We start from the raw sequence: 13,386 nt of genomic DNA, 5'->3' as shown, positions 1-13,386 counted from the left end.
AGGCTGATATCTTCTGTTTGAATTTAATTAATGGGCAGCACAGTGGCACAGTGGTTAGCACTGTTGCCTGGGTTCAATTCCACCATCAGGCCGGGGTCTTCCTGTGTGGAGTTTGCATGTTCTCCCCGTGTTTGCGTGGGTTCTTGCCGGGTACTCCAGCTTCCTCCCACCATCCAAAGACATGCACTTTGTGGGGAAAGGTTCACTGAAAAATCTAAATTGCCCCATAGCTGTGAATGTGAGTGCGAATGGTTGTCTGTCTCTGTGTCCCTGCGACAGACTGGCGACCTGTCCAGTGTGCACCCCGCCCCTCGCTCTATGACAGCTGGGATAGGCTCCAGCGCCCCCCGTGACCCTGAAAAGGATGTGCGGCAGTGACTGGATGGATGGATGGGTTAATCGGTAACAAATCCAGGCTTTTATACAGAAAGACACACGGTAACCTGAAGCACATATTTCATGTTTCATAGTCATATTTAGTGTGTTATTTAGCCGCAGCATGATGGAACAGTGGTTGTTGCATCACAGCAAGAAGGTCTCAAGTTTGATTCCACTGTCTAGCCAGAACTTTTATGTGTGGAGTTTGCGTGTTCCCCCGTGTCTGTGTGGTCCCATGTAATTAGTGAGGGTAGGTTAATTGGCTCTAAATTGCTCATGGGGGTGAGTGTGAATGGTTGTCTGTGTTAACCTGTCCAGGTGTACCCCACCTCTCTCCCTGTGGTTTTCATGGTTCAAAGGAGAAAGGGAACGACTACCACTTGCATTCTCTGCTTGCTTACCAAGTCCTCAGTGTGCCCCTAGCATGGGAAACTGTACATTTTAACACTGGATGACTTCACATGTAGTCTGTACTAAACAGTTGTAACAAAAAATCAAAGCAATCGATTCTGTGATGTTGAAAACGTCACCGTGCTCTCTGATGCATTTTGTCCTAATCATTGTTGGAAATGTGAATGCAAGAATTGTTTTATATTATCTTTCTATAAATATGAAGAAAAGTGAACAGAAACTCTGGAAACGAAACCTTTGACCTTTCACCCCGAAGCCCGTGAGCTAACTGGTCAACACACTGGTCAGGTCAAACAACAGAACCTGGTCAGGAAAGTTCACTGACAGAGTATAAACGTGGATATACTCAAATGCATGTTTGCATTTCTGAATTGAAACGCATGTAGATTTTTCTCTAACCAACAGATAATGCTCAGTGGGTTAACACAAATTACATTTTATTATTAGTCTTTTATTTATCCAGGTAAAAACTCATTGAGATTAGAAATCTTATTTTGAAGAAAGATCTGTCATCATGGCAACAGAAGTCAAAAAGAAACCATATAAGTACATAGCATTTATATTTGTTTTATATTTATATGTTAGTTTTATTTTTTTACATAATTGATTTACAATCAGGTTGCACTGACTCTGTGTAATATCCTGAACTTAACCCGTTCCAGCCTCCTCTTTCCTCTTTCCGATTCTAAATCTTTCCAAGGAATTCTATTTTCTGTCCGATTACATTGAAAGCGACACTTGAATTTAGACGCCATGATAGCATTTTCACACTAGAATTCTCTATTTTATTTAAAATTAGAAAGAGTATGACGAACAAAACGTGTGTATGATGAGCACACTCATTTGTCACCAAAAGAAATACCAGAATACCGTCAACACTGCATCCATCTGTCCTCCAAACGTCTTTGGCTGACAGCAAAGGTGTGGAAAGAAGACCAGAAGCAATGAGTGATTCATATCCTTTACTGTACATGTGATGCAAAACCCTGCCTGAAACATCCTGCAGCAAAAGTTCATTCAAACAGACCTCAGATCAGCTGAGCAGCTGTTACAGAGTCCTGCAGGATTCAAACTCCCTGCTTGCTTCTTCAATCTGATGTGATCAAAGGAAGTTAAATAATACATGCAAAGATACACGTGTAACAGCTCAGACTGTTACACTGTCACTTTATATGTCAGCTGTCAGAATCTTTAAAAAAAGGTACAATTATACTCATCAAACACAAAACAAATACCATTTACAGTTGTAGCCCCACCCACTTCAACCCCACCCTGCAAATCTCTAACAGGCTAGATAAATAGAAGCAAAATGTTCATGTTCTTACAGAAGCGTATAGATATAAATCAAATATACAGTTACATGCGTTCACCGCGACTGCTAGTTATCCAGTGTGTTCCGTCTGGCAAGAAGCTTTAAACACCTGTGCTCAGGTAAACGTGGCATCCAGCTGTGACACATCTGTCCAACGGAAAACTCGTGCTTTAACTGAATGGTTTAAAGAGGAACCAAATCACAAACTGAAATTCAAATCCAAAATATATGTTTTGTGACTGACAGTCTGAAACTGAAGGTTTGATATTTCCTTTTTAATGATTCATTACTTCCCATGTAACCATGTGAAAACCCGGGTGAGTGGTCTGAATTGAAGAGAATGATTTGATGCATAAATGCAAATATATTTTTTATCTAAATAAAATATGGGACAGCGATTAGACAGACTGTTGAATTTATGAGATGGTAAGCTTGTGATCAGCATGTCCATCCATTCATCAGCTTTCATCAATTTTGGGAGCAGTGTTGGTTACAGCTGTGGTTCCTCTTTAAAAAAGAAAAGCCCTTCAGGAACAAATGTGCTCCTCTTCATAATCTAGGATTTTGTATGGTGGCTGAGACAGAACACAAAGCAGAGACCTTTAGGCAGCTGTAAACACCACAGTTTACTGCTTAATGAGACTTTACTGCATCTCTTCACGTTTCTTCTTAAAGTGCTTTAAAATGAGATTCTTTTAACTCAGTTCTGAAAAGAATTGAGCCAAAAGAATCAAAAGATAGCTAAATCACATACCAGATATATGGATTGCTTCAACATATTAATATTATTTACAAATTTGATATATAATGACGTTCATCCAGCCTGGTGTGCTGCAGACATAATTAGCTTCTTTTAAAATAAAAGATTTGATCCTAAAATCAGCAGGGCGTCTGTGTGGGTGATTTAACCGCTGAGAATCAAAGCTGTGAGATATTAGCTTTAGTTATCTTCCAGACATGATGCTGTGATGCAGGTTTGCTGTTTGCAAAGTGAAAACGTCTCGATAAAGTAGAGACTGGACTGGTTTTATGTGAAGCGGTTCACTGTGGACTGAGCTCTCTGCTGAGAAACAGCTTGTCAGTGTGGAGGCGGATTCAACTGTAGATGATGTCATTCAGATGCAGTTGAGCATCCTTCTTTCACTTTCAGAAGCGCAGTGAGAGAATACTGCATCATTCACCTTACAGCAGGTGGATGCAGCTTACGAACCAAGCTTGCTAGTGTCAGCTGATACATGAGCTATCCACCCTCTCATCTATTCAAAAAACCAACGTCGTGTCCATTCTTCATATCGTTAGCTTCATAGCATAAGTGCCTAAGTCATTTTTTTTGTGACGGACAGGATGATGCAGCAGTGGTAGGGGAGTAAAGTTAGGCAAAAATCTCAATTTGACCAAAAAATGACTTAGGCACTTATGCTATGAAGCTAACGATATGCAGTACAAGAAAACTGCTTGCCTGCAGTGAGACAAGGAACGAATGCAGAAAACAATGAAGTAAGAGGCATCCCGGCTTGGACATCTTGGCAAGGCTCTCCATGATTTTTTGGAGATCGTGGCCTTGCTATCAGATGCTGATAAACAACATCTGAAGCAGCCAGTTCATCGCGAGCCTCCTGACCAGCCTCACTCAGTGATTAAGCAAACAAATGAATTGCTCTGTGTGAGCATATGTGCGGTCAGTTAAGAGGAATTTCCTGCACTGGCTCGTGATAAATTCAGGACTTGTTGACTAATATGCTGTGGTGTCGTGAGTGGAGATTGGACACATCAAACAAAATGTTTGAGAAACCGCTCGGTAGCCAATGTAGTGTTCTTACAAACTCCTCTAACATCTCCAAAACCTCACAGTGATTAACTACTGTGGAACCAGCAAACAGTATAATGTTTCCTGCTAGGTAGCATGCACTGTTGGCTGGCTTAAAGTGCTTGCTTGTGTTTTCTCAGACTTTCTGTTGGTTCTGTCTTGGCCACCATAACTTTAAGTGTAAATGTAAATTGGATCTTTCTTGTCTCATCTCATTTTCTTTCCAGATCTGCATCTTTTCATTTCATTTTGGAAGCCCCTGTACAAAAAGAGGTAGAACGTGTGGTTTTAGATCGGATGAAAGGGGTTTATTTTCCACGAAGGTCAAATTTGGTATATTTGGGAGCTTAAACACTGAACATGTTTCTTAGTGAGTCGAGCAGTAAAGATGTTAGTAATAACTTGTCTAAAACCAAACTACAGTATGTACAGTGCAAATAAGATCGCATCGTCACTGCTGATAAAGTGTAAACAACACAACATTTTACGAGAAGATCACAAACACGAGTTACTTACCTGAACGCTACACACTGGAGGAACTCTATTTACTCATACAGCTGCGTAATCACGGCAGCGGGTGTCGGCGGTAAATAGTAAAAAGGATTAAAAAACTCAGAGTTTTACAGCAACATGAAAGTCTGAAGCGTCTGAGCGCGCATGCTAAAAAAAGGGATGCAGAAGAAGAAGAAAAAGCCGAGAAATGAAGCTGCGCTCTCTCTCCTTGTCCATGAATAAAGAGCATCCGTTCATGCAGGTGAGCGCCAAGTCATTGTGTACGTTTAATAAAATACAATCAGTCTCTGTCCTGAGCATCACAGGAAAAGTCCGCTTTCTGCGTCAGGAGAAGAAGAAGAAGCCCAAACATAATACTCAAGTCTCAGTTTGTCCCAGATCAGGACTTAAAGGAAAAGATCAGCATGGATTTCAGTTTCATGTTTTTGTGTTAAGTATGGAGGAAATTCCACCTACACCTGCCAACAGACAGAAAGCATGAACATTAAACCTGGGATAGGATAGAAATAATTGATTATTGCCTCTTTGTGGAAATTGAACGAATTCCTTTTTCTTTTCAATTAGATTGTTAAATGTTTAGCTGCAGTAAAGGTCGGCCTGCGGTGCCACTCAGTTAGGGAATCCATACATTATCTGAATGTTGGACTTGAACTTGATTTTGTTAAACCCAAGTTGTGGTGCAAATCTAAATCACAGCAGGCACAATCACAATCTAGGCCCACAAACAGTCAGCTCTTTGCCAGATCTCACCCGAATGTTACCACAGAAACGCTAAAGAAAAGAAACAGAGTCAAAATTTGATCCTAATTCCTCAGGTACCGGATACATTCATCAAGCCCACATGATAGCAGTCCAAGTCTGTTTACGAGATCTGGGCTGTTAAGTCTGAAGGTGGTGGAAAGTGGACTTAAAGCTAGCTGCTTCTTTATTGCCAGTATTATGCTATGCTAGGCTAACTGTAGGACATGTGAGTCATAGTCAAATTTAGCAAAAGTGTTTGGTGCAAAATGTTGTAATGTCCCTTTAATGTGGGAGTCTGCAAAGACCAAAATAAATGTTTGCAGCAAAAATGAAGCACTTTTTTCCTCCCTGAAGAAAACCTGTCGTTTATTTCTCCGGCGATTAACCTCTTTGATGTTAGATGCAGATTTTGTTGGTGAATCTGGGTTATTAAAAACTCTGTATTACTAAACTGCTCAGTCAATAACTGCATTTAGTTGCAGTAATCCAGAAACTTTCTGGGTGTTAGTTTTTACTTTTCTAATGTGTGCTCCATTAAAGTTTACTTTGAAAGCCACAGTGGCCTATTTATTCTGAAGTTTCCCCAAATCTCTACAACTGAGATAGTAAGTGCAGAGTTAGCAGAGTTAAAATACTCCTCAATTCATCCTGTCGGAAATGAGCTATTCATCCGTCCCCCACACCCCCACCCAAAAAACACTTTCTTCAAATCTGCTAACTTCTGTAAGCCTGACACTAGGTAAGCATGTACTGCCTGTAGCAGATGAAAACATAAAGATTTTGAACATTAAAAATTAATACATTTAAAAAGAAATACAAAAAACAGCAGAAAACAGTTTTAAGTTCTGAGTTTTTTGCATATATGGATAACTTTTACATACTTTCACCTTTTTATTTGAAATGTTAGCCATGTTTAAAATTGACAGCTCAAACTGTAACATATTACAGAAAATAACAAAAAATAAGAACTTAAAAAATAATAGCTCCCTTTTGATACCAGTTGTAAGTAAGAAGGTGTGATAATAGACGCCATTGTCCAGTGTCACTGATCGAGTGCTTCATTTTGGTTGTAAACACACACGTCTTTGGTTCATTTCTGTGGTAAGACAAATAAATTGTAGCTCTTACGAGTTATTTTATTATTCGAATTTTTTCCAAATATGTTGAGTCTTTGCAAAAATATATTGAGTCTTGCTGATGTGCTGAATAATTCAGAGCTACTTGATGAAGTGCTGTAGTGGGTGAGCTAAATGCTAACACACCCTCAGGTCCAAATGTGCACGGCCTTGATAACTGCTCCCCAGCATGCTGGTTATTTGTCACTGACTTAGCTTAACACGTCCACTGTCTCAGTGAAAATGAGCAAACAAGCTCGACAGTGCTGCTGAGATTGAAGTGCTTAACAGACAATTCACATTTATTACATTTCTTGTGTTTTTAGTCAACCCTCACATAAACGAGTGCTAATGGGGGAAATTATTTTTACTTCTCCTAAATAATCGAAGGCCTTTATACTAAAAAACAGAAGATAAAACACCTGCCCATCTTCAGAAATGTCCAGCGACCCCTCCATGAATCCGTATCTGTTAGCATGTAAGCCAAAGAGATCCCAGACGTGTGGTGATGCGGGTTAAATGTGAGCTGCAGATTTTAGGTTTACTGTAATTTGGTCCAAATAAGTTCATTTAGCTGCTGAAAGCTGAACGTTTTTTACTTCTGTGTGAAACTGAAGCAGAGTCGAGAATTTTTTTTAATTTTGCCATGTGATCACTGGCAGTGGGTGGTCTTACTGGTAGGCTCCGCCCCAGATGTGAAGCCATTGCTGAGGTTGTTGGGACTCGGGGGTGAGCCCAGTGTGGGTGTGGCCCCAACTCTGGGGGTTGGCTCTATGACAGAGCAGCTTTTCTGCGGCAGCCGGGGTTGGACCAGCATGCTTTTAGGGATTACAGATACTTGTCGCAGCCCATCAGCGCGCAGTGGCGGTCTGGTGGGGATGGGCCCTGCGGGTGTGACATCAGAGCTGGGTAGTTTGGGGCTGTGTGGAGGAGAGGGGCTGAGGGTGTTTGGGTCAGCAGACTTCGATTCAACTTCCTGTGGCAACTGCTGGTCAGGAGGTGGAGCCTCTTTGTCTTTTTGGGTGGAGCATGCAGACTCAGGAGGCGGGTCCTGCTGCATGCTGCTCTGCCTGGAAGCCCCTGAACCTGGAATGTCACAGCTGTCTGTGCGACGCCGCGAGCCTTCATGCATCCGACTTGTGGCCACGACAGCTTTCATGGCCGCCTGTCAGCACACAGAACAGTGAGTGAGCATTCAGGATCTTTTAAAAGTCTTTAAAGCAGATTTGTCAACTATGTTGAGTTGATATTTGCTTTCAGCTTCCTCTTCCCTGTCATGTTTCTCTATTACCCTGTCCTGTAATTTCAATAAATTCAAAATGCCATGTAGAAAAAATATGATTTTGTTACCAACTGCCCGCTCGAATGTAAATCCTGTGATTGTTAAATTTACATTTTTATGCTGCACCCAGGCTCACCAGAGCCAGCTTTACTAAGATCTTTACTGACCTCATTCATGAAGTTTGAATCATCTGAAAGCCAACTCTTGGTGGGTGGAATCTGGAGCCCCGGTGAAGTTTCACCTGCAGCTTAACTAATCTATGTGTGTGTATATAAAAGTTTAGGCCACATAGTATACAGGTGCAGATGCTCTGAGCAGATTTCATTTTGGGCTTTATGTACAAGAGTCATTCCCTAGTTTATCTCCCAAAATGTCAACTCAAATCTTAAAATGACAGAAAAGTCTTCTATGACCTTTGATGCCCACAAAACCAATCACTGTGAAATGAAACTATGACAAAGGACCAGCCTTAAGTTTGCGTCTAGCGTTGAACTCCTGTAGTTTCCTCTGGGTAGTATCCATATGAGAGAACCGGGCAGCTTTGCCCAGCACCCAGGGGTGCTGCAGGGCCTCCCCGACACTGAGGCGCTTGTGAGGGTCGAGGACAATCAGCTTACTGACCTGCGGACAAATCAGACAGGATAAACCAGGGCCTTCACACAAGTCCAAGTCCAATCTATGAATAAATGTTAAGATTCAAGATATAGAATCAGGCTCATGTGAATTATCAAGTCATTCACTTCATTCTGAATTCAAATCACACCAAGAAATGGATCTTTAGTCATCCAGAGGTAAAGGCCAAGACAATTTAGTGCATCAAGTCATTCCATAAATCTCAATATCATTTCAAACAAGTCTCCACTCAAGTCAAGTCCAAGTCTAGTTTTAGTTTAGCATAAGCCTTAGTCGTGTTAGTCGACACCAACCAAAGATCCAACACGTACCAAGCCGTCCAAAAACAGCATCACAAATATACATCCAAGTCCAAAGTGATTCCAGACAAGTTAATATAAAGTGTGAAGTCCCAGTGATGTCACCAATCCCAGTCAATGCCCAGTATAAAGTCTTTCAGGTCAGTTTAAGTTTCTACTACGCTGTCCTGGGCAGCGAGAGTTTAAAACATGTCTGAGAGCTTTAAAATAAAGTGTGAGGTCCTGCACTTCTTCACATTTAACATAAATAATAATGTCAAATCATTGGTGTAACTCACCAGATCCTTAGCATTGAGGGAGACCTCGTCCCACCACGGAGAAACAAACTCATAGTCACAGTTGAGGATGCGACTATACATGTACTGATCCCCTCTTGGGTCGAAGAAAGGCTCAAACCCACAGAGTCTGGGGAAACAAACCAAAGGAAAGAGTCTAGGAAAGGACACTTATTTTGCCACATCCCTTCTAGATGAGAAACCACAGCAGTGTGTCGCTCTCAGATCCATTTGAAGGCAGCATTAAAAGCTTAATTGCTGTCTGAGGAAAGCAGATAAACAGGATGCAGACTTTCACATTATGTCATTGTGTTAAATGGCTGTCATGAATCAGATGGACCATAAAACGTATATACTGATGAGAGTGAGTCAGCGATGAATATTTTAGTATATATGTGTGAGTGTACGCTTGGACTGGCAGCAAGGTGTTAATGGACTCACAGGATGTAGAGGATCACGCCCACCGACCACATGTCCACCTCAGGGCCGTAGGCATTTCCCCGCAGGATCTCTGGAGCTGCAAGCAGAGGAGTCTGTTAGACAGCAGATGGCTGACAGAAGCTCTAACAGAGAGTTTTTGAAATCCCACAGAGAACACGCCACAGGGAACGCCTTACTGCCCACTCGCATATATCACTGCAACGCAGGTGAATAAACACATCTACTACTGATACTACACCTACTACAGCAACATCTACAGACACCATCCAGAGCGTCAGCTGCCATATCGTCACCACTTTAACTTTCCCCACACCTCAAAGTGCTGCTCATTGGCTGTTACTACACCACCAAGTCCTGCTGCTGTGCCATGTCGTATCACTGAGATTAAAGGTCCCACACTATGCTGGAGTGTTTGAGTCTTCCTCAAACACGATGTGCTGCTGTGGGAGAGACACCATCCAGTCATTCTGTGTTTGGTCCTAAAAATCTGGTGTTTAAACAGAAATCCTCTCTGGATGGTGTTACATGTCCAGTACTACCGTGAGCAACACTGCAGTCGTTTTTGAGGATGTACTAATTAACTGACAACATTGTCAAAAATAGAAGCATCCTGCTCAGAGCAATGCTGAAAAATAATTTTAACGTTGTAACTTCTCATTATCTGGTCGTCCTTCAGGCTTCAGCTGATTAGAAGGATCACAGTGAAAACACTGACATCTTCACTACGTCCTGATGAATTGAGAATTTTCACATGACACTCGTAGCACTTCTCCATCACTCTTCTCTCATTCACTCGTTTATGCTTCTTTGCAGTAGTTTGTGTTGTCCTGTTTGTTGTTTCTGTGAGCTGAGTCTTATTTTTGCCATCGACTGTTTGCTCTGAGCCCGGGCTGGTCGCAGCAGATGGCAGCCCCACCCTGAGCCTTTTTCTGCTGGAAGTTTCTTCCTATTAAAAGGCAAATTTTTCTCTCTCTGATTGCCAAGTGCTGTTTATATCGGATCGTTTGACTATTTTGTGCTGTAGGCTTTCAACCTACAGTACAAAGGACTTTGAGATGACTAATGTTGTGTGATTGGAGGCCATATAGATAAGAATACAGTGAGCTTAAGTGAATGTGGTATTCATAGCTACGCTACACCAGGTTTTGTACTCACCGCAATACCCCGGAGTACCGCAGACTGTCTTCATGGTCACCTGGTCATCTACGATTTTTGAAAGACCAAAGTCAGCTGTAAAAGAAGAGAATATTTTCTTTCATTCAGACTGAAGCGAGATAAAAACCTTGTAATGCATTTGTTTTGTTCAGTTTCCTGTTTCTATATTAAGAGAAATGAGGGGGTGAAGCAGTGGAGGTGGAGGAAAATGTGTTTTTCTGCAGGCAAGTCTCTGAACTAAAGGAAGGTGTTGGTGGAGAAGAGTTTCACTCGAAAGGAACGGAGGCTTCCATCTGTATCTGTTAGCCGAGGGCTCGCTGGCCATCTGGACGCAGGAGCTCCTCCAAAAATGAACCAAATTCTGAGCCAACAATATGTTTCTGTGAGAGTTTTTACCTCTCGGACTAAACAAGCTCGAAATATGATGCAGTCACAAGTTTAATGCCTCAAATGCAGCCAAAGACACTGAAGGTTGAGCTGTATGCAAAACCTCAGTTTAAGACTGATGCTAAATCTGTATGCAAATGTTTGGGCTCTCACAGCAAACCCCAGTGTTCATGCATATTTTCAGGGCCACAAGACGACCACGGTTTGTGGTTATTTTAAGAATGCTGATTTTTATTTTACATAAAGTATAAGCACAATAGGAGCTGACATAATTGAGATGATAGGAGCAGATTTGAAAACAGTCTTTAGGGCAGTTACTGACATGTTATTTGCAAATGCCGACGGTGTTTAAAATTGAAGTAAACAAAGCAATAATTTCCTGTTGTTATGAGCCAGGAAACGAGTTTTGTTTTACTTTCATGTGTTTTAGCTCATCGATGTCTCATCACAGTCATACTCGGCATTTCCAAACTGCACTGTTTCACCACTGATGATAACAGACAGCGTGGTCGATAATAACAGAAAAATATTTTCCACAACTTGTGTTGGAACATGATAAACTTGTCATTTCATGCTGTTGTATTCAGATGTGGAGGGTATGTAGAGAGTTTGTTACCTATCTTCAGCGGAGCATCCAGAGACAGGTCGGCGTACAGCAGATTCTCTGGTTTAAGGTCACGATGCACAACACCGTTCTCATGTAAATACTAAAGCACAGAGAAGAAAAGCATGAAAAACGTGGGAAAGATGATCCCATTGTTGCCTCATCAAGCGGAAACTTCCTGGACTGAAAAATGAAGCCAGAGCTTAAGTGCATTTACTCTAATGGCCACTTGAAGCTTGAGGCTGGTCCAAAAGCGAGTCAGTCCCCATGGACTCCCAATTTAAAATCCCCAACTTTGCAGCAAAAATAAACACGTTTCTAGCCTTAGAACTGGAATAGAGCCCAATATCAAAACTTTATCAAGGCGTAGTTTGCATCACAGGGCCATGGCCTCATCTCTTGACTATTCTTGTGGTGATGGTGCCTTTTACAGCATTTTAGTGCAATTATCGGGTAAATAACAAAACGGTGTACTGTTGATTATTCTAAAGGACCAGGGGTTTTTTGTATGTTATTTACAAATAAAGACAAGCAATCTAGCTGAAAGGGTGTTTTTCTTGTTTCCACAGACGCGCTCTTGTTTTTCTTTCCACAGTGACACACAGTGCTTGTTCATAGGGCGATCTTTGATTGTTGGGATTACCTCTGTATCATTATAGGGTCTTTACCCTGCAATATAAAGCATCTCAGGGTAAATGTTGTTGTGATTTGGCATTATATAAATTAAATTAAATAGATTATAACAGCTAGATGTGCTTTGTTGCTTGGTTTGGAGACAGTGGCACTTTAAAAAGACAGGAAACTGAGCTGAAGGTGGCTACGGTGAAGATTTTCCAAAGAGCTGGATGGACAGCATTAGGAATGAGTACATCAGAGGAACAGCTCAGGTTGAGCAGCAAAGATGTGCGTAGGAGGGATAGTTTATATATTGGACAAAGGATGTTGAAGATTGAGCTGCCAAACAGGAGGAAAAGCCACAGAGAAGGTTCACGTTACGGCTTGATGTTGAATCACAAAATCAGTTGCTGACATTGTGAGGAAGTCAAAGAGCCTCCTTCATGCTGGTGAAGGTGTGGGGTTGTAATTCAGAACAGGCAGACGGGCTCTGTGTCGTTTTCCACTTCTGCTTTTAAATATGGATTTCTTTTTATATTTTGTTTCTAACTTCAAACACAACCTTGTAGGGTCTTTACTCAGATGCTGAGAATCTGCTGTTAAAGCTGTTGCTGTGTTCAGGGGCTGCGGGATGTTTCTGTGCTACAGATTAATGCCACTCACATCACATACAACAAACACAACAGTACTGTAATCCTGCCCCCCCCCCCCCCCCCCCCCCCCCCACACACACGCACACACACACACACACACACACACACACACACACCCCCCCACACACACACACACACACACACACATACACATAAAGGGGCGTATGTTTCTCTGCGATGTAGATGTAGGTCAGCTGTGGTCAGTGTGTGCGAGTGTGTGCGTGCGTTAATCCTCTCTGGTTTTAATCTGTTCAGCAGCAGGATGGAAGCAGCTGTTACATAAGAGACCTGCAGCCACTGCACGCTGCTGCCATGTGCAACAACACTGATACCAGCAACACCTGCAACTAAATCAACCACGGCTACAGCAACTCCTGCAACTAAACAGGGTAATTTATGCAATTAATAATGTCACTTGCTATATATATAAATTACTGTAACTATGCCAACCACTGCAACTCATGCCGTACCTCCTACTAGACATGCCAATTACTGGCACTAAAACAAACCTGGTAACTACAGCAACGTATGTGACTTTAAATTAGCCAGCTATGTAACCAAGCAACCCAAAAGACTTGCAGCTAAATCTAATCTATTGCTAGAGCAGTAAGCCTGGTACCAAAAATCGCAAATCCTGCCAAAGCAGCAACACCTGCAAGTAAACATAGTTAATATCAAAATGAATTAAAACCTTGCAAATATAGAACTCATTCAACCTTTGCAACTACAGCAATACCTCCAACTGACCCATGCTTAGAAACCATA

At 41.8% G+C, this 13,386-nt stretch overlaps 1 protein-coding gene across 1 annotated transcript in view; it reads right to left on the bottom strand.

Annotated features, from left to right (window-relative positions):
• Positions 1-1,736: 1,736 nt before the first annotated feature.
• The window catches only part of si:ch73-60h1.1 (calcium/calmodulin-dependent protein kinase type IV), a 21,398-nt gene continuing 9,748 nt past the window's right edge, over positions 1,737-13,386 (bottom strand). Inside the window, exons 6-11 of the mRNA XM_014333916.2 lie at positions 11,366-11,456; positions 10,363-10,437; positions 9,208-9,283; positions 8,770-8,896; positions 8,028-8,180; positions 1,737-7,442 (exon numbers count right to left, since the gene is read on the bottom strand). Coding sequence (XP_014189402.1) covers positions 6,930-7,442; positions 8,028-8,180; positions 8,770-8,896; positions 9,208-9,283; positions 10,363-10,437; positions 11,366-11,456 — 1,035 coding nt within the window. The 3' untranslated portion in view covers positions 1,737-6,929. The remainder of the gene's footprint in view (positions 7,443-8,027; positions 8,181-8,769; positions 8,897-9,207; positions 9,284-10,362; positions 10,438-11,365; positions 11,457-13,386) is intronic.

This window comes from Haplochromis burtoni, unplaced genomic scaffold, assembly GCF_018398535.1.
Source record: "Haplochromis burtoni strain Fernald_Lab_line unplaced genomic scaffold, NCSU_Asbu1 Contig_5, whole genome shotgun sequence".
Classification (NCBI taxonomy): Eukaryota; Metazoa; Chordata; class Actinopteri; order Cichliformes; family Cichlidae; genus Haplochromis; species Haplochromis burtoni.
This window is presented reverse-complemented; position numbering and strand designations above follow the sequence as displayed.